The following is a 24,322-nucleotide window of genomic DNA, read 5'->3' as shown; positions in this document are numbered from 1 at the left end:
CAGAGACGTCGAACTCTCCCCACGCTCCCCCCCCCCCGCCCCGGCGGGCCGCTCCCGTAACGCCCCGCCCTCTCCCGGTGCCCCGGCATTCACGATTCGCGTCCTCTCTCTTCCAGACGAGTCCTTCAATCCCGGAGAGGAGGACGAGGAGGTTGACGAGGAGTGAGTTTCTCCGGGGCGGGCTGGAGGCAACGCGGTGGGAGACGTGTTAGAGGGGGAGAGAAAAGAGTGGGGGCCTCTGCATTGGGTATTTCCTGTGTGGGGGGGGGCTAATTCTTTATTAGATTTAGATTATGAAGACCCGCGGTCCTCTTTTATTGTCATTTAGTAATGCATGCTTTCAGAAATGATACAATATTCCCTCCGGTGTGATATCACAAAACACAGGACAGACCAAGACTGAAAAAACTAACAAAACCACATAATTATAACATATAGTTACAACAGAGCAACAGTCCGCGGGCACAGTAAAAAGTTCAAAGTCTCTCAAAAGTCCCACATCTCACACCGACGGGAGAAGGAAGGAAAACTCTCCCTGCCGTGTCCGACCACAGTCCGACTCTGAGTCGCCCGAAAACTTCGAGCTCCGATCAGCCCTCCGACACCGAGTACCGAGCGCCATCTCTGCCCGAACGATTCGACCTCAGTCTCGGTCGCCAGCAGCAGGCAAGGCTGGGGATTTTCATGCCTTCCCTCCGGAAGGTTCCCGGCCCCGCAGTCAGGACACCAGCGGACGGGCGTCTCAGAAATTTCTCCAGGTGTTCCTCTATGCTTCCACATCCATTCTCCATCAAATCAGAATTGTCCACGGCCCCTATTTAACAGACAGGACATCATTTTTCACCGGCGCGCTGCTCTCTCTCCTCCCGCCTTGGAGGGACGGGATCTGCATGTGTGGGTGGGGCTTCCGGTTGTTATTTGAGCTAGGTTCATTTGGAGGGGCAGGACTAGGTGTGCGAAGAGCCTGTGGGTGCCGGGGGGGGGGCGTGACTTTCCTGCGGGCGGGGCCAGGCCGAGGTGGGGGTTTGGGGCCTGCCTGCGATGCAGGGGACCGGCCGGGGAACGGCAGTCGGTCTGAACGCACCTCCCTCCCTCCCGCCCCAGGTATGACAGTAACGCGGCGGGAAGTTCGTCCAGCAGCCAGGAGGAGCAGAGCGACGACGAGAGGCACAAGAAGGTCCCGGCCAAGAAGCCGAAGATCGTCAAGGAGAAAGCCCCCAAGAAACGGGCTGAGGTAGGCGGCCCCGGGAGTGTGTGACGGGACAGTGTGGAGGGAGACTCACTCTGTGTCTGACCCCGGGGGTGTGTGATGGGACGCTGCGGAGGGAGATTCACTCTATGTCCGACCCCGGGAGTGTGTGATGGGACAGTGTGGAGGGAGATTCACTCTGTGTCTGACCCCGGGAGTGTGTGATGGGACGGTGTGGAGGGAGATTCACTCTGTGTCTGACCCCGGGAGTGTGTGATGGGATGGTGTGGAGGGAGATTCACTCTGTGTCTGACCCCGGGAGTGTGTGATGGGACGGTGCGGAGGGAGATTCACTCTGTGTCTGACCCCGGGAGTGTGTGATGGGATGGTGTGGAGGGTGATTCACTCTGTGTCTGACCCCGGGAGTGTGTGATGGGACGGTGTGGAGGGAGATTCACTCTGTGTCTGACCCCGGGAGTGTGTGATGGGACGGTGCGGAGGGAGATTCACTCTGTGTCTGATCCCGGGAGTGTGTGACGGGACGGTGTGGAGGGAGATTCACTCTGTGTCTGACCCCGGGAGTGTGTGACGGGACGGTGAGGAGGGAGATTCACTCTGTGTCTGACCCCGGGAGTGTGTGATGGGATGGTGTGGAGGGAGATTCACTCTGTGTCTGACCCCGGGAGTGTGTGATGGGACGGTGCGGAGGGAGATTCACTCTGTGTCTGACCCCGGGAGTCTGTGATGGGACGGTGCGGAGGGAGATTCACTCTGTGTCTGACCCCGGGAGTCTGTGACGGGACAGTGTGGAAGGAGATTTGATCTGTGTCTGACCCCGGGAGTGTGTGATGGGACGGTGCGGAGGGAGATTCGCCCAGTGTCCGACCCCGGGAGTGTGTGATGGGACGGTACGGAGGGAGATTCGCCCAGTGTCCGACCCCGGGAGTGTGTGATGGGACGGTGTGGAGGGAGATTCACTCTGTGTCTGACCCCGGGAGTGTGTGATGGGACGGTGCGGAGGGAGATTCACTCTGTGTCTGACCCCGGGAGTGTGTGACGGGACGGTGCAGAGGGAGTTTCACTCTGTGTCTGACCCCGGGGGTGTGTGATGGGACGGTGTGGAGGGAGATTCACTCTGTGTCTGACCCCGGGAGTCTGTGATGGGACAGTATGGAGGGAGATTCACTCTGTGTCTGACCCCGGGAGTGTGTGATGGGACGGTGTGGAGGGAGATTCACTCTGTGTCTGACCCCGGGAATGTGTGATGGGACGGTGCGGAGGGAGATTCACTCTGTGTCTGACCCCGGGAGTGTGTGATGGGACGGTGTGGAGGGAGATTCACTCTGTGTCTGACCCCGGGAGTGTGTGATGGGACGGTGCGGAGGGAGATTCACTCTGTGTCTGACCCCGGGAGTGTGTGACGGGACGGTGTGGAGGGAGATTCACTCTGTGTCTGACCCCGGGAGTGTGTGACGGGACGGTGCGGAGGGAGATTCACTCTGTGTCTGACCCCGGGAGTGTGTGATGGGATGGTGTGGAGGGAGATTCACTCTGTGTCTGACCCCAGGAGTGCGGAGGGAGATTCACTCTGTGTCTGACCCCGGGAGTGTGTGATGGGACGGTGCGGAGGGAGATTCACTCTGTGTCTGACCCCGGGAGTCTGTGACGGGACAGTGTGGAAGGAGATTTGATCTGTGTCTGACCCCGGGAGTGTGTGATGGGACGGTGCGGAGGGAGATTCGCCCAGTGTCCGACCCCGGGAGTGTGTGATGGGACGGTGCGGAGGGAGATTCGCCCAGTGTCCGACCCCGGGAGTGTGTGATGGGACGGTGCGGAGGGAGATTCGCCCAGTGTCCGACCCCGGGAGTGTGTGATGGGACGGTGTGGAGGGAGATTCACTCTGTGTCTGACCCCGGGAGTGTGTGATGGGACGGTGCGGAGGGAGATTCACTCTGTGTCTGACCCCGGGAGTGTGTGACGGGACGGTGCAGAGGGAGTTTCACTCTGTGTCTGACCCCGGGGGTGTGTGATGGGACGGTGTGGAGGGAGATTCACTCTGTGTCTGACCCCGGGAGTCTGTGATGGGACAGTATGGAGGGAGATTCACTCTGTGTCTGACCCCGGGGGTGTGTGACGGGACGGTGCGGAGGGAGATTCACTCTGTCTGACCCCGGGGAGTGTGTGATGGGACGGTGCGGAGGGAGATTCACCCAGTGTCTGACCCCGGGAGTGTGTGATGGGACGGTGTGGAGGGAGATTCACCCAGTGTCTGACCCCGGGAGTGTGTGACGGGACGGTGCGGAGGGAGATTGGCCCAGTGTCCGACCCCGGGAGTGTGTGATGGGACGGTGTGGAGGGAGATTCACTCTGTGTCTGACCCCGGGAGTGTGTGATGGGACGGTGCGGAGGGAGATTCACTCTGTGTCTGACCCCGGGAGTGTGTGACGGGACGGTGCAGAGGGAGTTTCACTCTGTGTCTGACCCCGGGGGTGTGTGATGGGACGGTGTGGAGGGAGATTCACTCTGTGTCTGACCCCGGGAGTCTGTGATGGGACAGTATGGAGGGAGATTCACTCTGTGTCTGACCCCGGGGGTGTGTGACGGGACGGTGCGGAGGGAGATTCACTCTGTCTGACCCCGGGGAGTGTGTGATGGGACGGTGCGGAGGGAGATTCACCCAGTGTCTGACCCCGGGTGTGTGCGATGGGACGGTGCGGAGGGAGATTCACTCTGTGTCTGACCCCGGGTGTGTGCGATGGGACGGTGCGGAGGGAGATTCACTCTGTGTCTGATCCTTTTTTTTTTTTCTTTTTTTTTCAAAATTCTTTATTACAAATGTCGGTGCTATACAATATTTACAAACCCAGTGACTAACATATTTACTACACTACAAACAGACAATACATCTTAAACCAATATATTGCCATCCTCATCAATGATGGCATTTACACCCCGCGGAGCCCAACGGTCCCGGAACACCTCTACGGTCGCCGTGGACTGTGCGTATTCCTTTTCAATGTTCACCCGGGCACGAACATACCCCCTAAACATAGCCAGGCAGTCCGCCCGGGGAGAACCTCCTGCCACCCTTTTCCAGGAGCCACGGATGGCAATTTTCGCCAGCCCCAGGAGCAAGTTGACAAGGACATCCTCATCCCTCTGTGCCCCCCTCCTTACTGGATGACCATATATAAATAGGGTGGGACTGAAATGCAACCAGAAGGCGAGAAGCAGCCCACGCAAAAACGCGAAAAGGGGCTGCAGCCTCACACACTCCACGTACATGTGGTACACGGTCTCCTCCAGCCTGCAGAAGTGACACGCGGCTGGGAGATCCGTGTACAGACTAAAGAACTTATTGCAGGGCACCGCTTTATGCAGCACCCTCCAGCCGAGATCCCCAAGGTGCATGGGGAGGACTCCCTTGTAAAGGGACTTCCATTGGGGACCCCCCTCACCTCCAGGTGGAAAGACCGACCGCCATGGCGTGTCGGGACGGTGGACAAAGGCTAGGAAGTGGAGGGTGTGGAGCAGCAGCCCATAAAGGTACCTCCTGCCTGCATCCCTGAATGGGATTGTGGGTGTCGATGAAAGACGGCTCAAGTTGTGTGGATTCGTCTCTCGGGTAAGGCTGCGGGGCCTGGGCCCGACGAGCAGCTCAGCTTGAGTCGATCCACACACCTGAGCCGCACCGACATCCGCTGAGGCAGGGCAAGGGTCGGCCAGGACCCCGCCCTCTGCCAGAGGAGGGGATTCCCGGCCTGAGGCAACCATGTTCCAGACTCTCAGTAGGTCCTGATAGAAGCCGGGCAGCCTCTGCAAAGCAGCACGGCTGACGCCTGCCGGTGGTAGCTGCATATCTTCGTGAAGGCAGCAGCCCCTCCGGAGGAAGAAAGTCGCCAACACGTGCCACCTGGGAGGGCGCTCGGCGTACAGGAATCTCTGCAGAGTCCTGAGGCGGAGAGCCGCCAGTCGTGTGCGTACACACACCAGCGACTGTCCGCCCTCTCCTACTGGGAGACTCAGAACCGCTGCAGAGACCCAGTGTTTCCTGTTTCCCCAGAAGAAGTCCACCAGCTTCCTCTGCATTCTCGCAACAAAAGGGGCAGGGGGGGCCAAGGTGACCATCCGGTACCACAACATGGAGGCCACCAGCTGGTTTATGACCACCACCCTGCCTCGATAGGAAAGCACCCTGAGAAGGCCTGACCAGCGCCCTAGCCGGGCCATGACCTTTGTCTCCAGGTCCTGCCAGTTCGCCAGCCAGGTCTCCCCAGAAGGACTCAGGTAGACTCCCAGATAGAGAAGACGTCTGGTGCTCCACTCAAAAGCTCTCATCTCCTCCGGCAGGGAGTCCACCTGCCACTGGCCTACTAAGAGTCCGGAACATTTCGCCCAGTTGATCCTGGCAGAGGATGCCGCCGAGAAAACATCTTGGCACTCGCGCATCCTCCGCAGGTCACAGGGGTCTGTCATCATGAGGAGTACGTCATCGGCGTAGGCCGAGAGGACGACCCTCATGTCCGGTTCGCGCAGAACCAGACCTGTCAGCCTTCGCCGAAGAAGGCCGAGGAATGGCTCGACACAGATCGCATACAGTTGACCGGACATGGGGCACCCTTGACGCACTCCTCTTCGGAAGTGGATAGGTCCTGTCAGTGATCCGTTGATCTTAACTAGGCACTCTGCGGCAGAGTACAGGAGCCGAACTCGGGCCACAAAGTGTGGTCCGAGCCCAAAAGCCTGCAGGGTGCCCAGCAGGAAACTGTGGTCCACCCGGTCAAACGCCTTCTCCTGGTCAAGAGAAAGAAACGCTGCCGGGGTCCCAGTCTCCTGGAGCAGGTGGATCAGGTCCCGTACTAGGTGGACATTGTCCTGGATGGAGCGGCCCGGGACCGTGTAAGATTGGTCAGGATGGACCACCTGTCCCAATTACCGAACCCAGACGGTTGGCCATTGCCCGGGCGAAGATCTTGTAGTCCGCGCACAAGAGGGAGACCGGCCGCCAGTTCTTTAGCAGGCGGAGGTCTCCCTTCTTGGGCAGTAGGACCACAACAGCTCTTCGCCATGAGAGGGGCATTTCTCCGGTGGCTAGGCTCTCCCCTAGGACAAGGCTGTAATCATCCCCCAGGACATCCCAAAAAGCCTGATAAAACTCAACACTCAGTCCATCCAAACCAGGGGACTTGCCCCTCCGGAGTTGCCGAAGGGCAGTGGACAGCTCCTCCCGAGTCAGGGGGGCATCCAGACGCACTGCATCCTCTGGACTGACCTTAGGCAAATCCTTCCAGACCTCATTGCACGCCTCCGCATTTGACGGATCAGGCGAGAATAAGGACCGATAGAATGAACGGACCTCGTTGTTAATTCCATCAGGGTCCGTGATGGAGGAGCCATCGGCAGCCAGCAATTCCACTAGCTGCTTTTGAACTCCCCGCCACCTCTCCAACGAGTAGAAGAAGGGTGAGCCACGGTCCAAATCCTGCAGCATTTGGATCCGTGACCTCACGTACGCACCTCGGGACTGCTGAAGCTGCAAGTCCCTTAGTGCGTCCTTCTTCTCCTGGTATTCCTGCCACAGCTGCTGGTCTCCAGTGGTCGGACCGAGGCGGGACTCCAGGTCAAGCAACGCTCTCTCAAGCCGCTCAATCTCAGAGCCCCGCCCTTTGGTCGACCCCCTAGTGTACTCCCGACATAAAAACCGGATGTGGGCTTTGCCCACATCCCACCATAGCCGTAGGGAGCAGAACTCTCTCCGCCTCTCCTTCCAGGAGACCCAGAACGCTCGGAACGAATCCCGGAAACGGCTGTCCTCCAGCAGCCGGTTGTTAAAATGCCAATACCCGGATCCCACCCGAGGGTGTAGTGGAATAAATTCCATCCACACAAGGTGATGATCCGAGCACGACACTGGCCGCATGGAGGACGCCGACACGCGGGAGGCGTAGGCCCGAGAGATGTAAATGCGGTCTATCCTGGAACCTCCTTCTCTAGACCTTCTCGAGAAGGCGCTAGAGTTGGGGTGAAAATTCCGCCAGCTGTCCACCAAGTCAAAGGAGCCGACTAGCTCCTTTAACTTTTTTGCTGATGCTGGGTCGCGTTGGAGGCCCGAACGGTCCTCCGCCTCGAGGGTACAATTGAAATCTCCCCCGAGGATGACGCAGTCCCCAGGATCGATGGAGCTCAGCAGGGTGGACAGCTGACAGAATAGGCGCGTCTGCATCACACCGCGCCTGGGAGCGTACACATTGATAAAATGCAATGGTACACCATCCAGGCGCACAACCAGGTGGAGCAGACGGCCGGGCACAACGTCTTGGACTCTTTCAATTACTGGCTGGAAGGTCGGGGCCAACAGGATCGCCACCCCGCTAGAAATGGAGCTGAGGTGGCTCATGTAGACCCCACCCTGCCACTCCAGGAGCCAAGCAGACTCGTCCCCAGGGATGGTATGGGTTTCCTGCAGGAAACTCACCGTATACCGCCCATCCCTGAGGACTGAGAGATTGTTATGCCTGCGAAGAGGACCCCTGCTGCCGTTTACATTGAGACTAGCTATGGTAAGCTTCATGGCGGGAACACACTAGGTCTCAGCAGCTGCGCCCATTTCGGTGAGAGCGGAGGCGCCTTCCACCACACTGTCCGGAAAGAAAGCAAGGATACCTTTTGCTTTCCGGGCTCGAGCGGTACCAGCAACACCCTGTGACCCACCATCCCCCGTAGGAGCGAGGCTGCTTCTCCCTCTGATGTCCCTTACTAGGTCATCCAGGAAAGATTTTAGTTGCCGTCTGTCGTTCCCCACCACCGCATTCCTCTTTCCCTTTCCCTTTCGTCTGAGGATGACTCGCAGGGACCTCACCAGCCTCGGCATGCTGGGCCAGCGAAGCGAGGCTAGCTGAGGCCGGTGCTTGGCACCCTCAGAGGTGAGAATGAAATGCTTAATTTCCTCTACAGGTATCAATGGGGATTTCTCAGGAGGGGTGAGGATGTCCATTGTTTCACTATCGAAAGAGTCCCCCTCCAACCCGTCACTGCAGACAGAATCCCCATCGGCCTCCCCGCATGTTCCAATAGATGGCTGCGCCTGCGACCCACACAGCGCAGCGGGCACCTCGCTCTTACCTGCCTTCTCCACCGTCGCATCAGCCTCATCCACATTTGCGACAGTGGAGAGACAATCCCCAGGGACTCCCTGCAAGTCATTTATTGCTGGGGTCGATGTGCACAGAATATCGTCCTCCCTAGCGGGCAGGCATAGAGGGGAACCCGGCACCTTTGGTCCAAGGGATTCATAAGCCGCCTGGTGCTGAGAATGAGAGAGCTTTGCCTCGTCTCCTCTTACACTATTCGGTACACTGGCCTCCAGAGAGGCGCTGACTTGTAGGTCCTGGGTGGAGGCCTCCAGGGCTGCCTCGTTTGTGCAAACAGGCCTATCACAAGCTTTTTGCACAACCACACCATCTACCCCAGGACTGGTGGCTACATCTGAGGACTCAGGTTTAGAACCAACCCCTACCCGGATTCCCACCCCTTCCTGGGACTCCCCCGCATCTACATCCCCTGCCCTCTTGCGGGAACGTTCCCTTCTCCTCTTCACGCTGGAGGAGCACACAGGTGCAGGCTTCACCGATGGGGCGGCGCCTTCTGTTTCCATCGCCCCGTCTGCTTGCGCACCTCCCCGAGCCCCACGCTCCACTTCAGACGAAATGGGTGTGAGCTCTGCGGCCTCAAAGGCCCGCTTCTTAATATGTTTGGATTTCCCCTTTGCCTTCTTACTCCGCACAGACTCCACCCCGTCCCCCACCTGAACTACAGGGAGAGGAGCAGGGACCGACCCAACCGTAGAAGTAGGGACAGGGGTAGGGGTAGGGGCAGGGTGAGGGGCTGGGGCAGGATCACGGGCGGGGGCAGGGTCAGATGCAGGTGCAGGCGCACGCGCAGGAGTAGGATCAGGGGCAGAGGTAGCTGCGGCACTGGTGCCCGAAATGGGCTCCCTCGGGTTCCGGGCGGCAGGACAGTCCCTCCGAAAGTGCCCCACCTCCCTGCACGCATGGCACCGTGGGCGCTCGGAGCTCCAGTAAACCTGATAATCTACTCCCTCGTGCCGGACAGTAAAGCGGCCCTCAACATCGTCCTCCCTTTCCAGCTGCATGAAAACCTGACGCCGGAAAGAGATTACGGTGCGGAGGGTGCGTCTCTTAAATTTGTGTCGGATGGCAGTGATCTCCGACCTTACTTGCCCTAAACGGGCCAGTGGGGGAAGCAAGTCCTCATTTGGAATGAAAGGCTTAACATGCCCAAGCACGATACGTTGCGTGGGGGCCGTCACCAGCTCCATAGGTAAAAAGATGTTGTCCACCGTGACTCCCCTGCTTAGGGCCCGGTGCACTAGCTCTTCATTCACCAGATAGAACACCGCCTTTCCGAACTCCTTCTCGGTGGCCAGAATACCACCTTTCCCCACAAGGTCCTCCATTGCCTCCGTACACTTTTCTAGTGTCATTCCAGGGCGCAAAATACATTGCACCCCACGTTCCACCTTCACCGACCGAAACAGGGCGTTGTCCGAGGCCGGGGAGGCAGCCGCCCTTGCGTAACTCCCCGAAGGCCCGCGACTCCCTGGAGACCGGTCCGGCATGCTGGCGCTCTTTCCAGTCCGAGAATTTTGCGGCGGTGCCAGTTAGAAGTCCTGGAGCGAGTCGAATAACTGGCCGGGAAAGTTTGCAGTCGACAGTTCCTCGCTGGCTCGGCGCCAGGAAAGGCTCCGTCGGACTTGCAGAGACCCAGGCCGGGAGAGGCCGAAACGTCCTTCCAGATGCTCCGGCACCGGCACCGACACCGGACGAAAAATCAGGAAAACAATGGAGGAGGAACGTTGCCCCGATGTCAATGGGGGGAAAACGACGGCGTTTGCCTCCGGTTTTGGAGCGAACCGGCTTACTGGCGAGTTGCCAGCGGCTGCAGCTGGGAGCTACGCAGTAAGCAGCCGCCAACAAACCCAGTCCAAACCGGCAGCAAAAACTCCACACCGAGCTTCCACGCCAACGCCGTCACTCACTCAGTTGTCCAAGAGACTTTTAGAGCCACCTCCAAAGTATTCCACGAACTTTATCCAGTAGTTTTCCTTCGATTTCTCCCAGCTCAGTCAGCACAGCTCCTCTCTGTGTCTGACCCTGGGAGTGTGTGACGGGACGGTGCGGAGGGAGATTCACTCTGTGTCTGATCCCGGGGGTGTGTGACGGGACGGTGTGGAGGGAGATTCACTCTGTGTCTGACCCCGGGAGTGTGTGATGGGACGGTGTGGAGGGAGATTCACCCAGTGTCTGACCCCGGGAGTGTGTGATGGGACGGTGTGGAGGGAGATTCACTCTGTGTCTGACCCCGGGAGTGTGTGATGGGACGGTGCGGAGGGAGATTCACTCTGTGTCTGACCCCGGGAGTGTGTGATGGGACGGTGCGGAGGGAGATTCACTCTGTGTCTGACCCCGGGAGTGTGTGATGGGACGGTGTGGAGGGAGATTCACCCAGTGTCTGACCCCGGGAGTGTCTGATGGGACGGTGTGGAGGGAGATTCACTCTGTGTCCGACCCCGGGAGTGTGTGATGGGACGGTGTGGAGGGAGATTCACCCAGTGTCCGACCCCGGGAGTGTGTGATGGGACGGTGCGGAGGGAGATTCACCCAGTGTCTGACCCCGGGAGTGTGTGACGGGACGGTGCGGAGGGAGATTCACTCTGTGTCTGACCCCGGGAGTGTGTGACGGGACGGTGCGGAGGGAGATTCACTCTGTGTCTGACCCTGGGAGTGTGTGATGGGACAGTGTGGAGGGAGATTCACTCTGTGTCTGACCCCGAGTGTGTGTGATGGGACTAGGAAGGGTCTGACCCTGTGGATGATCTCACTGACACTCCTCAGGGTAAGAAGGGGAAGGAGAAGGACCCCAGTGCTCCCAAGCGGCCGATGTCTGCCTACATGCTGTGGCTGAACGCTAACCGGGAGAAGATTAAATCGGACAATCCCGGCATTAGTGTGACCGAACTCTCCAAGAAGGCAGGAGAATTGTGGAAGGCCATGTCCAAGGATAAAAAAGAGGTGAGTGGTTTGGTTAACTGTCACCCCCTCCCTCACCTACACCCCTCCCCGTCTCAGTCACCCCCTCCCTCCCCTACACCCCTCCCCGTCTCCCTCACCCCCTTCCCTCTCCTACACTCCTCCCCCTCTCCGTCACCCCATCCCTCCCCTACACCCCTCCCCATCTCCCTCACCCCCTCCCTCACCTTCACCCCTCCCCGTCTCCGTCACCCCCTCCCTCCCCTACACCCCTCCCCGTCTCAGTCACCCCCTCCCTCCCCTACACCCCTCCCCGTCTCCGTCACCCCCTCCCTCCCCTACACCCCTCCCCGTCTCCGTCACCCCCTCCCTCCCCTACACCCCTCCCCGTCTCCGTCACCCCTCCCTCCCCTACACCCCTCCCCGTCTCCGTCACCCCTCCCTCCCCTACACCCCTCCCCGTCTCCGTCACCCCCTCCCTCCCCTACACCCCTCCCCGTCTCCGTCACCCCCTCCCTCCCCTACACCCCTCCCCGACTCCGTCACCCCCTCCCTTCCCTACACCCCTCCCCCTCTCTGTCACCCCCTCCCTCCCCTACACCCCTCCCAGTCTCCGTCACCCCCTCCCTCCCCTACACCCCTCCCCGTCTCCGTCACCCCCTCCCTCCCCTACACCCCTCCCCGTCTCCGTCACCTCCTCCCTCCCCTACACCCCACCACGTCTCCGTCACCCCCTCCCTCCCCTACACCCCTCCCAGTCCCTGTCACCCCCTCCCTCCCCTATGCCCCTCCCCATCTCCATCACCCCCTCCCTCCCCGTCTCCGTCACCCCCTCCCTCCCCTACACCCCTCCCCGTCTCCGTCACCCCCTCCCTCCCCTACACCCCTCCCCGGCTCCGCCACCCCCTCCCCCCCCTCCCCCCCTCCCCTACACACCTCCCCGTCTCCGTCACCCCCTCCCTCCCCTACTCCCCTCTCCGTCTTCGTCACCCCCTCCCTCCCCTACACCCCTCCCCGTCTCCGTCACCCCCTCCCTCCCCTACACCCCTCCCCGTCTCCGTCACCCCCTCCCTCCCCTACACACCTCCCTGTCTTTATCACCCCCCCCTGTATCTAACACCCCCCCCCGTCAGTTGCCCTCTCTCTCCCCTGCGACCCTCTCTCGTTTGTCTGATGTTGGACTCTGATATTTTCGCCCCCTCTCCCCTCCGCCCGTCTCTCCCTGCAGGAGTGGGATGGAAAGGCGGCCCTCGCGAAGAAGGACTACGAGAAGAAGATGGACGACTACCGTCGCAGTGGGAAGGCAGAGGCCTTCAAGAAGAAGTGAGTTTCTGGAAGATGGGGATGGGTTGGTGGCCAAGCTGAACGGAGACGTGCAGTTTTATTCACACACACACAGACCGGTGGGAGTCTGGGATGTGCTGCCCAGGGGTGGGTGGTGGAGGCAGATACGATGGGGGCGTTCGAGAGGCTGTCCGACAGACACGGGGAGATGCAGGGAACGGAGGGAGACGGAGATTGTGCCAGCAAAAGGGATTTAGTTTAATTTGGCACAGAGTTCGTGGGAATGAAAGGGTTAACGCACAAGAAGCATTTGATAGCTTTGGTTCAGGAGAATCAGGAGGGATCTCACTGAAACCAATCGAATATTGAAAGGCCTCTACACAGATAGAGTGGATGTGAAGAGGATGTTTCCTATCGTGGGGGGAGTCTAGGACCAGAGGACACAGATAGAGTGGATGTGGAGAGAATGTTTCCTGTAGTGGGGGAGTCTAGGACCAGAGGACATAGATAGAGTGGATGTGAAGAGGATGTTTCCTGTAGTGGGGGAGTCTATGACCAGAGGACACAGATAGAGTGGATGTGAAGAGGATGTTTCCTGTAGTGGGGGAGTCTCGGACCAGAGGACACAGATAGAGTGGATGTGGAGAGGATGTTTCCTATAGTGGGGGGGTCTAGGACCAGAGGACACAGATAGAGTGGATGTGGAGAGAATGTTTCCTGTAGTGGGGGGAGTTTTGGACCAGAGGACACAGATAGAGTGGATGTGAAGAGGATGTTTCCTGTAGTGGGGGGAGTCTAGGACCAGAGGACACAGATAGAGTGGATGTGGAGAGGATGTTTCCTGTAGTGGGGGAGTCTAGGACCAGAGGACACAGATAGAGTGGATGTGGAGAGGATGTTTCCTGTAGTGGGGGAGTCTAGGACCTGAGGACACAGATAGAGTGGATGTGGAGAAGATATTTCCTGTCGTGGGGGAGTCTAGGACCTGAGGACACAGATAGAGTGGATGTGGAGAGGATGTTTCCTGTCGTGGGGGAGTCTAGGACCAGAGGACACAGATAGAGTGGATGTGGAGAGGATGTTTCCTGTAGTGGGGGGAGTCTCGGACCTGAGGACACAGGCGTTTCCTCATTGAGTTCAGCTCAGTGTTGGTTATCTGCAGACCGTTCCGATGCAACGTCGCTGGTAAAGAGATCATAATGTGAACCACAGGCCAGTCCCCAGGCCTTTCTCTGGTGGCGTCGAGGGAGAGGGGGGTCGTTCAAAGTGCAGGGGTCGTCCTTTGGGGAGACGAGGGCGTGAGGGCGAGAGAGACTGTCAGGAGCTGCCCAGGCGCTGCTGAGTGCTCGTTTGCCCCGACATTTTGATCGGCGAGAAGTGGAGGCCATTTCCCTCCCTGAACTCTCTCTGAGACAACAGACCGCACAGCCGGCCCGAAAGCAGACCAACTCACGCGGTCTCCCCACGTGAAAGGAGAACGGTTTCCTGAGCCATGGTGCGGATGCCGTCTGTGTATCAGGGTTTTACAGAGAGATCCTGATTGCTTGGGGTAACCGGGCCAAGCGATGAAAGTGGGGTCACAGGTAGACGGGGACCCAGGGGAGTGTTGTAGAACAGAGGGACCTCGGGGTACAGGGACCCCGGGGAGTGTTGTAGAACAGAGGGACCTCGGGGTACAGGGACACAGTTCCCTGAAATTGGAGTCACAGGTAGACGGGGACCCTGGGGAGTGTTGTAGAACAGAGGGACCTCGGGGTACAGGGACACAGTTCTCTGAAAGTGGAGTCACAGGTAGACGGGGACCCTGGGGAGTGTTGTAGAACAGAGAGACCTCGGGGTACGGGGACACAGTTCTCTGAAAGTGGAGTCACAGGTAGACGGGGACCCTAGGGAGTGTTGTAGAACAGAGGGACCTCGGGGTACAGGGACACAGTTCCCTGAAATTGGAGTCACAGGTAGACGGGGACCCCGGGGAGTGTTGTAGAACACAGGGACCTCGGGGTACAGGAACACAGTTCTCTGAAAGTGGAGTCACAGGTAGACGGGGACCCAGGGGAGTGTTGTAGAACAGAGGGACCTCGGGGTACAGGGACACAGTTCCCTGAAATTGGAGTCACAGGTAGACGGGGACCCTGGGGAGTGTTGTAGAACAGAGGGACCTCGGGGTACAGGGACACAGTTCTCTGAAAGTGGAGTCACAGATAGACGGGGACCCTGGGGAGTGTTGTAGAACAGAGAGACCTCGGGGTACGGGGACACAGTTCTCTGAAAGTGGAGTCACAGGTAGACGGGGACCCTAGGGAGTGTTGTAGAACAGAGGGACCTCGGGGTACAGGGACACAGTTCCCTGAAATTGGAGTCACAGGTAGACGGGGACCCCGGGGAGTGTTGTAGAACACAGGGACCTCGGGGTACAGGAACACAGTTCTCTGAAAGTGGGGTCACAGGTAGACGGGGACCCTGGGGAGTGTTGTCAAACAGAGGGACCTCGGGGTACGGGGACACAGTTCCCTGGAAGTGGGGTCACAGGTAGACGGGGACCCTGGGGAGTGTTGTAGAACAGAGGGACCTCGGGGTACAGGGACACAGTTCTCTGAAAGTGGGGTCACAGGTAGACGGGGACCCTGGGGAGTGTTGTAGAACAGAGGGACCTCGGGGTACGGGGACACAGTTCCCTGGAAGTGGGGTCACAGGTAGACGGGGACCCTGGGGAGTGTTGTAGAACAGAGGGACCTCAGGGTACAGGGACACAGTTCTCTGAAAGTGGGGTCACAGGTAGACAGGGACCCTGGAGAGTGTTGTAGAACAGAGAGACCTCGGGGTACAGGGACACAGTTCTCTGAAAGTGGAGTCACGGGTAGACAGGGACCCTGGGGAGTGTTGTAGACCAGAGGGACCTCGGGGTAAGGGGACACAGTTCTCTGGAAGTGGGGTCACAGGTAGACAGGGACCCTGGGGAGTGTTGTAGACCAGAGGGACCTCGGGGTAAGGGGACACAGTTCTCTGAAAGTGGAGTCACAGGTAGACAGGGACCCCGGGGAGTGTTGTAGAACAGAGAGACCTCGGGGTACAGGGACACAGTTCTCTGAAAGTGGAGTCACGGGTAGACAGGGACCCTGGGGAGTGTTGTAGACCAGAGGGACCTCGGGGTACGGGGACACAGTTCTCTGAAAGTGGAGTCACGAGTAGACAGGGACCCTGGGGAGTGTTGTAGAACAGAGAGACCTTGGGGTACAGGGACACAGTTCTCTGAAAGTGGAGTCACAGGTAGACGGGGACCCTGGGGAGTGTTGTAGACCAGAGGGACCTCGGGGTACGGGGACACAGTTCTCTGAAAGTGGAGTCACGAGTAGACAGGGACCCTGGGGAGTGTTGTAGACCAGAGGGACCTCGGGGTACGGGGACACAGTTCTCTGAAAGTGGAGTCACAGGTAGACATGGACCCTGGGGAGTGTTGTAGAACAGAGAGACCTCGGGGTACAGGGACACAGTTCTCTGAAAGTAGAGTCACAGGTAGACAGGCCGGTGAAGAAGGCGTTTGTCACGCCGGCCTTCGTCAGTCAGGGCACCGAGTACAGGAGACGGGAGGTCACGTCACAGTTGTACAAGACGTCGGTGAGGCCGCACTTGGAGTACGGTGTTCGGTTTTGGTCGCCCTGCTGTGGGAAAGATGCCGTCGAGCTGGGAAGAGTGCAGAGGGAGATTTAGGAGGATGTTGCCGGGACTCGAGGGACTGAGTTACGGAGAGAGGTCGGGCAGGTTGGGACTTTACTCCCTGGAGCGTAGGGGTGACCTTACAGAGGTGCGTAAAACCACGAGGGGCACAGATAGGGTGAATGTGCACAGACTTGTCCCCAGGGTCGGGGAATTGAGAACCAGAGGGCACAGGAGAGGGGGAAAGAGATTTGATAGGGGACCAAGAGGCAAATTTTCACCCAGAGAGTGGTCAGTCTGTGGAATGAGCTACCAGAGGAACTGGCCGTCCCAGATACACTGACGACACTCGGACGGGGACACGGATAGGGAAGGTTTAGAGGGATACGGGTGGTCTGTCTACGGGACGAGCTGCCAGAGGAAGTGGCCGGGGCAGGTACATTGACGACACTCGGACAGGGACACGGGTAGGGAAGGTTTAGAGGGATACGGGTTGTCTGTCTGTGGAACGAGCTGCCAGAGGAAGTGGTCGGGGCAGGTACATTGACGATACTCGGACAGGGACACGGATAGGGAAGGTTTAGAGGGATACGGGTGGTTTGTCTACGGGACGAGCTGCCAGGGGAAGTGGTCGGGGCAGGTACATTGACGACACTCGGACAGGGACACAGGTAGGGAAGGTTTGGAGGGATACGGGTGGTTTGTCTACGGGACGAGCTGCCAGAGGAAGTGGTCGAGGCAGGTACATTGACGACACTCGGACAGGGACACGGATAGGGAAGGTTTAGAGGGATACGGGTGGTCTGTCTGTGGGACGAGCTGCCAGGGGAAGTGGTCGGGGCAGGTACATTGACGACACTCGGACAGGGACACGGATAGGGAAGGTTTAGAGGGATACGGGTGGTTTGTCTACGGGACGAGCTGCCAGGGGAAGTGGTCGGGGCAGGTACATTGACGACACTCGGACAGGGACACAGGTAGGGAAGGTTTGGAGGGATACGGGTGGTTTGTCTACGGGACGAGCTGCCAGAGGAAGTGGTCGAGGCAGGTACATTGACGATACTCGGACAGGGACACAGGTAGGGAAGGTTTGGAGGGATACGGGTGGTCTGTCTATGGGACGAGCTGCCAGGGGAAGTGGTCGAGGCAGGTACATTGACGACACTCGGACAGGGACACGGATAGGGAAGGTTTAGAGGGATACGGGTGGTCTGTCTGTGGGACGAGCTGCCAGGGGAAGTGGTCGAGGCAGGTACATTGACGATACTCGGACAGGGACACAGGTAGGGAAGGTTTAGAGGGTACGGGACTGGCTTGGCTGGAGATGCAGCAAAGGGCCTTAACTCTGCACCGTGGGACTCTGACACCCGTCTTTCCCCCCTCCCCTTTCAGGGACTCGCCCAAGAAGTCGAAGGGCAAAGGGGAGAAGACGACGAGCTCCCGGACGACATCCAAGAGCCCTGTCAAAGGCGTCAACGACAGTTACAAGAGCAAAGAGTTTGTGTCCAGTGATGAGAGTTCCTCGGGCAGCGAGGTGAGCGTCAGCGTAGGAGGGGGGCGGCTGAGGGTCACGGCGCCGGGGGCAGGCGACAGGGTGGGGGGCATTGGGTGAGGGGGCAAGAGGGGGGGAGACGAGGGGCCCCCGGGAGTGGGGTGGGGGCGAAGAGGGCCCCACGGGGGGTTGGAATGGTTTTCTCCAGAAATGTACTGACCGTCTCCCTTTACCTCTCTCCCCCCAACACACACACCCCCCCGACCAGGATTCAGAAAAGGGTGCCAGCAGTGTGGCCTCCTCCGAGGGTTCGGGATCGGACTAGGCTGTGTGGGCGAGGGTGACGGGGCACAGAAATTTCTGCCCCCAGCCCCCAACCCCCTGTTGTCTTCGCTCCGGGGCGGAGTGAAGTGGGGAGGGCCAGGACTGTGGAAACCCTCCCTCCCGCGGTTGAATGGAATAAAGGAAGTCTTTTTTTTTTGTAATCTTCTCGTGTCCTGCGTTTTCTGACTTTCGGAAGCTCGAGTGTGACGGTCGTGCGCAGTCTGGAGGGCGGGATTTTTACCGGTGTGGGGGCTCCGGAGGGAGGGGGGAATCTTGGGGTCCTGGTCCATAAATCCCTCAAAAGTTTCTGTGCGAGTTGGCGGGGTGCTTTCGATCGTGCACAGGGGGATGCAGCCAGCGGACTGTCACTTATTAATCGCATTGTCAGTGGGGCGACACGTTTTGGCCAACCAGGCCCCCTCCCGTCCACGGACAGTCCTCTGGCGCCAGGGGGACCGGACCCTGGGCACAGGCTGCAGATTCACCGGCTGTCGAGCGATGCCCGGACCGTCGGTATACAACACCCCCCAGGTCCCCATCCCGAAACTTCCCCCACTTCCCTGACCCTGAGCCCGAACTGACTTACCACCATCTTCCCCCTCTCCGTCCCCCCGCGCGGAGGGGGATAAGCTGTCGACCCTCCGGGTCAGGATGGAAAACGTTGACTGTTTCCCGATCTGCAGAGCCCTCCCGGCGTATATGACTTATTAAACTCTTCTCGGGCTTCCAGCGGGTGCAGATTTGGGTCAGAACCGTCACGAGAAACTCTGCCATCTTCATCATCGATGACACCTGAGCCTGTCTAGTCCGATGGTATTTACACCCCCGACGTCCATTCCTCCTGATTGGTTAGTCCTCAGCCAATCAGGTTTCCTCTGCCCCACCTTGTTTACAATCGAATTCCAGTTCTCACTTGGAGTGAGACCTTCGTCTTTGTTAAAATTCTGTTCCTCGAGTTTTATTTCAATGGTCCCCTTCGCCAGGCGGTCCCGGAGGCCGTGGCCCAGTAGTTTTGTGTCAAAGTCAATCCTCCGGCCACTGCGAATGCAGTGTACAGTTACGGCCGGTGTCTCCCGGATTCACCTCCTGGGCTCCTTGATGGCAGGTTCCTGTCGCGTGTCCCGTCTGGCAGATGTTCCCTGCTCCTCGTGCACAGAGGGTCCCGCGAAACGCCACCCGACCTCAGTCCCAGATCACCTTCGCCCCCACGTGGGCTGGGATTGGAGCCTCCTTACGGGGTTGCAGGCGGTATTAGTCTGGAATTTCCTCGGGATCCTGGTGATCCTTCCAGAAACAGTGGGAATATGGGCGGTCGTGACGGATTCCTCCTCGTTGGAGTTTGCGGGACCCTCTGTGCACGAGCGGCAGGGAACATCTGCCAGACGGGACACGCGACAGAAACCTGCCATCAAGGAGCCCAGGAGGTGAATCCGGGAGACACCGGCCGTAGCTGAACACTGCATTCGCAATGGCCGGAGGATTGACTCTGACACAGAACCACTGGGCCACGGCAATGGCCAACGGGACCGCCTGGTGAAGGGGACCATTGAAATAAAACTCGAGGAACAGAATTTCAACAAAAGACGAAGCTCTCGGTCCAAGATCTGGAATTCCAGTGGAAGCAAGGTGAGAGAGCAGAAAGCTGATTGGTTAGGCCTCATCCAATCAGGAGGGATGGACGTTGGGGGTATAAACACCACCGGACTGGACGTGCCCAGGCATCACCCCGGATGAAGATGGCAGAGTTTTCGTCATCGAAGCGTCGGTTACGATAGATTCCTGTATCCGTTTGGAAGCCCGACAAGAGATTAAACTGGCTGAACTTGTACAGGTGATTATACCAACACACAAGCAGAAACAACCAAAGTGAAACGGGAAGAATAAGTTTGTCCCCTAATCCAGCTCCAGTGAGTCCCTGCTGCCAGATTGCACCCATGCAGACAACCCACCTGACCCAGACATCTCTGCAAAAGCAGAGAAAACCCACGGGGGGGAAAGCACGCAACTCCTTACGGCCGTGGGAGTCGAACCTGGGTTGCGGGCGCTGTGAAGCGATCTGTTAACCGCCACGCTGCCCAGAGGGTGGTCCGTTTACGGGACGAGCTGCCAGGGGAAGTGGTCGGGGCAGGTACATTGACGACACTCGGTCAGGGACACGGGTAGGGAAGGTTTAGAGGGATACGGGTGGTCTGTCTACGGGACGAGCTGCCAGAGGAAGTGGCCGAGGCAGATACATTGACGACACTCGGACAGGGACACAGATAGGGAAGGTTTAGAGGGATACGGGTGGTCCGTCTACGGGACGAGCTGCCAGAGGAAGTGGCCGAGGCAGATACATTGACGACACTCGGTCAGGGACACGGGTAGGAAAGGTTTAGAGGGATACGGGTGGTCTGTCTGTGGGACAAGCTGCCACAGGAAGTGGTCGAGGCAGGTACATTAACGACACTGGGACAGGGACACGGATAGGGAAGGTTTAGAGGGATACGGGTGGTCTGTCTGTGGGACAAGCTGCCAGAGGGAGTGGTCGGGGCAGGTACATTGACAACACTCGGACAGGGACACGGATAGGGAAGGTTTAGAGGGATACGGGTGGTCTGTCTACGGGACGAGCTGCCAGAGGGAGTGGTCGGGGCAGGTACATTGACAACACTCGGACAGGGACACGGATAGGGAAGGTTTAGAGGGATACGGGTGGTCTGTCTGTGGGACAAGCTGCCACAGGAAGTGGTCGAGGCAGGTACATTAACGACACTGGGACAGGGACACGGATAGGGAAGGTTTAGAGGGATACGGGTGGTCTGTCTACGGGACGAGCTGCCAGAGGGAGTGGTCGGGGCAGGTACATTGACAACACTCGGACAGGGACACGGATAGGGAAGGTTTAGAGGGATACGGGTGGTCTGTCTGTGGGACAAGCTGCCAGAGGAAGTGGTCGAGGCAGGTACATTGACGACACTCGGACAGGGACACGGATAGGAAAGGTTTGGAGGGATACGGGTGGTCTGTCTACGGGACAAGCTGCCAGAGACGACACTGGGACAGGGACACGGATAGGGAAGGCTTAGAGGGATACGGGTGGTCTGTCTACGGGACGAGCTGCCAGAGGGAGTGGTCGGGGCAGGTACATTGACAACACTCGGACAGGGACACGGATAGGGAAGGTTTAGAGAGATACGGGTGGTCTGTCTGTGGGACAAGCTGCCAGAGGAAGTGGTCGAGGCAGGTACATTGACGACACTCGGACAGGGACACGGATAGGAAAGGTTTGGAGGGATACGGGTGGTCTGTCTATGGGACAAGCTGCCAGAGACGACACTGGGACAGGGACACGGATAGGGAAGGCTTAGAGGGATACGGGTGGTCTGTCTACGGGACGAGCTGCCAGAGGAAGTGGTCGAGGCAGGTACATTGACAACACTCGGACAGGGACACGGATAGGGAAGGTTTAGAGGGATACGGGTGGTCTGTCTACGGGACGAGCTGCCAGAGGGAGTGGTCGGGGCAGGTACATTGACAACACTCGGACAGGGACACGGATAGGGAAGGTTTAGAGGGATACGGTGGTGAGGGACATTCATCACCATGGTTTCCCTGGGGGGAAAATCGGACCTGAACCATCTGTTGGAAACGTTTGAGGAAATGCCAGGCAGAATGGACAAAGGGGAACCGGTGAATGTGGTGCGCTTGGGTTTTCAGGTCTTTGGCAGGTGCCTCACAAGCTCCAAGCCCGTGGTATCACAGGAAAGAAACTCGCAATCGCTCAGGATGGAGGAGCAACACCTTGTTTTCCATCAGGTTAGCCTCCGACCTGATGGCGTGGACATCGATTTCTGGGCGTACGAGGGTCAGACACGCACCGTGCACAGTGGGGAGTGTCGAGGGACGGGGGGGCCTCGGGGTACGAGGGTGGGACACTGAACGGTGGGGAGTGTCGAGGGACGGGGGGGCCTCGGGGTACGAGGGTAGGACACTGAACAGTGGGGAGTGTCGAGGGACGGGGGGACCTCGGGGTACGAGGGTGGGACACTGAACGGTGGGGAGTGTCGAGGGACGTGGGGACCTCGGGGTACAAGGGTAGGACACTGAACGGTGGGGAGTGTCGAGGGACGGGGGGACCTCAGCGTACGAGGGTAGGACACGCACTGTGAACGGTGGGGAGTGTCGAGGGACAGGGGGACCTCGGGGTACGGGGGTAGGACACTGAACGGTGGGGAGTGTCGAGGGACGGGGGGACCTCAGCGTACGAGGGTAGGACACTGAACAGTGGGGAGTGTCGAGGGACGGGGGGGCCTCGGGGTACGAGGGTGGGACACTGAACGGTGGGGAGTGTCGAGGGACAGAGGGACCTCAGCGTACGAGGGTAGGACACTGAACGGTGGGGAGTGTCGAGGGACAGGGGGACCTCGGCGTACGAGGGTATGACACTGAACGGTGGGGAGTGTCGAGGGATAGGGGGACCTCGGCGTACGAGGGTGGGACACGCACCGTGAACGGTGGGGAGTGTCGAGGGACGTGGGGACCTCGGTGTACGAGGGTGGGACACTGAACGGTGGGGAGTGTCGAGGGACAGGGGGACCTCGGCGTACGAGGGTAGGACACTGAACGGTGGGGAGTGTCGAGGGACAGGGGGACCTCGGCGTACGAGGGTGGGACACGCACCGTGAACGGTGGGGAGTGTCGAGGGACGTGGGGACCTCGGTGTATGAGGGTAGGACACTGAACGGTGGGGAATGTCGAGGGACAGGGGGCCTCGGTGTACGAAGGTAGGACACTGAACGGTGGGGAGTGTCGAGGGACAGAGGGACCTCAGCGTACGAGGGTAGGACACTGAACGGTGGGGAGTGTCGAGGGACAGGGGGCCTTGGCGTACGAGGGTGGGACACTGAACGGTGGGGAGTGTCGAGGGACAGGGGGATCTCGGCGTACGAGGGTAGGACACTGAACGGAGGGGAGTGTCGAGGGACAGGGAGACCTCGGGGTACGAGGGTAGGACACTGAACGGTGGGGAGTGTCGAGGGACAGGGGGACCTCGGGGTACGAGGGTAGGACACTGAACGGTGGGGAGTGTCGAGGGACGGGGACCTCGGGGTACGAGGGTAGGACACTGAATGGTGGGGAGTGTCGAGGGACAGGGGGACCTCGGGGTACGAGGGTGGGACACTGAACGGTGGGGAGTGTCGAGGGACAGGGGGACCTCAGCGTACGAGGGTAGGACACTGAACGGTGGGGAGTGTCGAGGGACAGGGGGATCTCGGTGTACGAGGGTGGGACACTGAACGGTGGGGAGTGTCGAGGGGCAGGGGGACCTCGGCGTACGAGGGTGGGACACGCACCGTGAATGGTGGGGAGTGTCGAGGGACAGGGGGACCTCGGCGTACGAGGGTAGGACACTGAACGGTGGGGAGTGTCGAGGGGCGTGGGGACCTCGGGGTACAAGGGTAGGACACTGAACGGTGGGGAGTGTGGAGGGACAGGGAGACCTCGGGGTACGAGGGTAGGACACTGAACGGTGGGGAGTGTCGAGGGACGGGGGGACCTCAGCGTACGAGGGTGGGACACTGGTGGGGAGTGTCGAGGGACGGGGGGACCTCGGGGTACGAGGGTGGGACACTGAACGGTGGGGAGTGTCGAGGGACAGGGAGACCTCGGGGTACGAGGGTAGGACACTGAACGGTGGGGAGAGTCGAGGGACGGGGGGACCTCGGCGTACGAGGGTGGGACACTGAACGGTGGGGAGTGTCGAGGGACGGGGGGACCTCAGCGTACGAGGGTGGGACACTGAATGGTGGGGAGTGTCGAGGGACGGGGGGACCTCGGGGTACGAGGGTGGGACACTGAACGGTGGGGAGTGTCGAGGGACAGGGAGACCTCGGTGTACGAGGGTAGGACACTGAACGGTGGGGAGTGTCGAGGGACGGGGGGATCTCGGCGTACGAGGGTGGGACACTGAACGGTGGGGAGTGTCGAGGGACGGGGGGACCTCTCACTACCTGAGGCAAACAGCCTCCCCCACGCACACAATCACAGGGGCGACAGGGTGAGTTCAAGCGTATTTATTGAACAGTCGGAGAGAGAGAGATGAGATCGTTTGGCAATTCCCTCTCTCCTACACCACCCCTCCCTCCTCGGAGCGGCCGGGGGGGGCAGGCATGGGACCCCCCCCTCCAAAGTTTACCCTTTCCCCCTCCTCCCTCATTCCCATCGACCCCTCTTTCCCCATCTCCCTCCCCCTCTAACCTTCTGTTTCCCCCTTCTACCTCACCCTCTCCTCTCCCTGTCTGTCCTCTCTTCCTCCGTCCCCTCCCTCCCTCCCTCCCTTGACCCAGA

At 59.4% G+C, this 24,322-nt stretch overlaps 1 protein-coding gene across 1 annotated transcript in view; it reads left to right on the top strand.

Annotated features, from left to right (window-relative positions):
• ssrp1b (structure specific recognition protein 1b) overlaps positions 1 to 18,156 on the top strand; it is a 62,064-nt gene extending 43,908 nt beyond the window's left edge. The window contains exons 11-16 of the mRNA XM_063039735.1: positions 117 to 162; positions 1,105 to 1,234; positions 11,104 to 11,280; positions 12,467 to 12,561; positions 17,569 to 17,710; positions 17,937 to 18,156. Coding sequence (XP_062895805.1) covers positions 117 to 162; positions 1,105 to 1,234; positions 11,104 to 11,280; positions 12,467 to 12,561; positions 17,569 to 17,710; positions 17,937 to 17,993 — 647 coding nt within the window. The 3' untranslated portion in view covers positions 17,994 to 18,156. The remainder of the gene's footprint in view (positions 1 to 116; positions 163 to 1,104; positions 1,235 to 11,103; positions 11,281 to 12,466; positions 12,562 to 17,568; positions 17,711 to 17,936) is intronic.
• The last annotated feature ends 6,166 nt before the right edge of the window (positions 18,157 to 24,322 follow it).

Source organism: Mobula hypostoma, unplaced genomic scaffold (genome assembly GCF_963921235.1).
Source record: "Mobula hypostoma unplaced genomic scaffold, sMobHyp1.1 scaffold_66, whole genome shotgun sequence".
Lineage (NCBI taxonomy): Eukaryota > Metazoa > Chordata > Chondrichthyes > Myliobatiformes > Myliobatidae > Mobula > Mobula hypostoma.
Note: the sequence above shows the minus strand (reverse complement) of the source record. Positions and strands in the feature narration are given on the sequence as shown.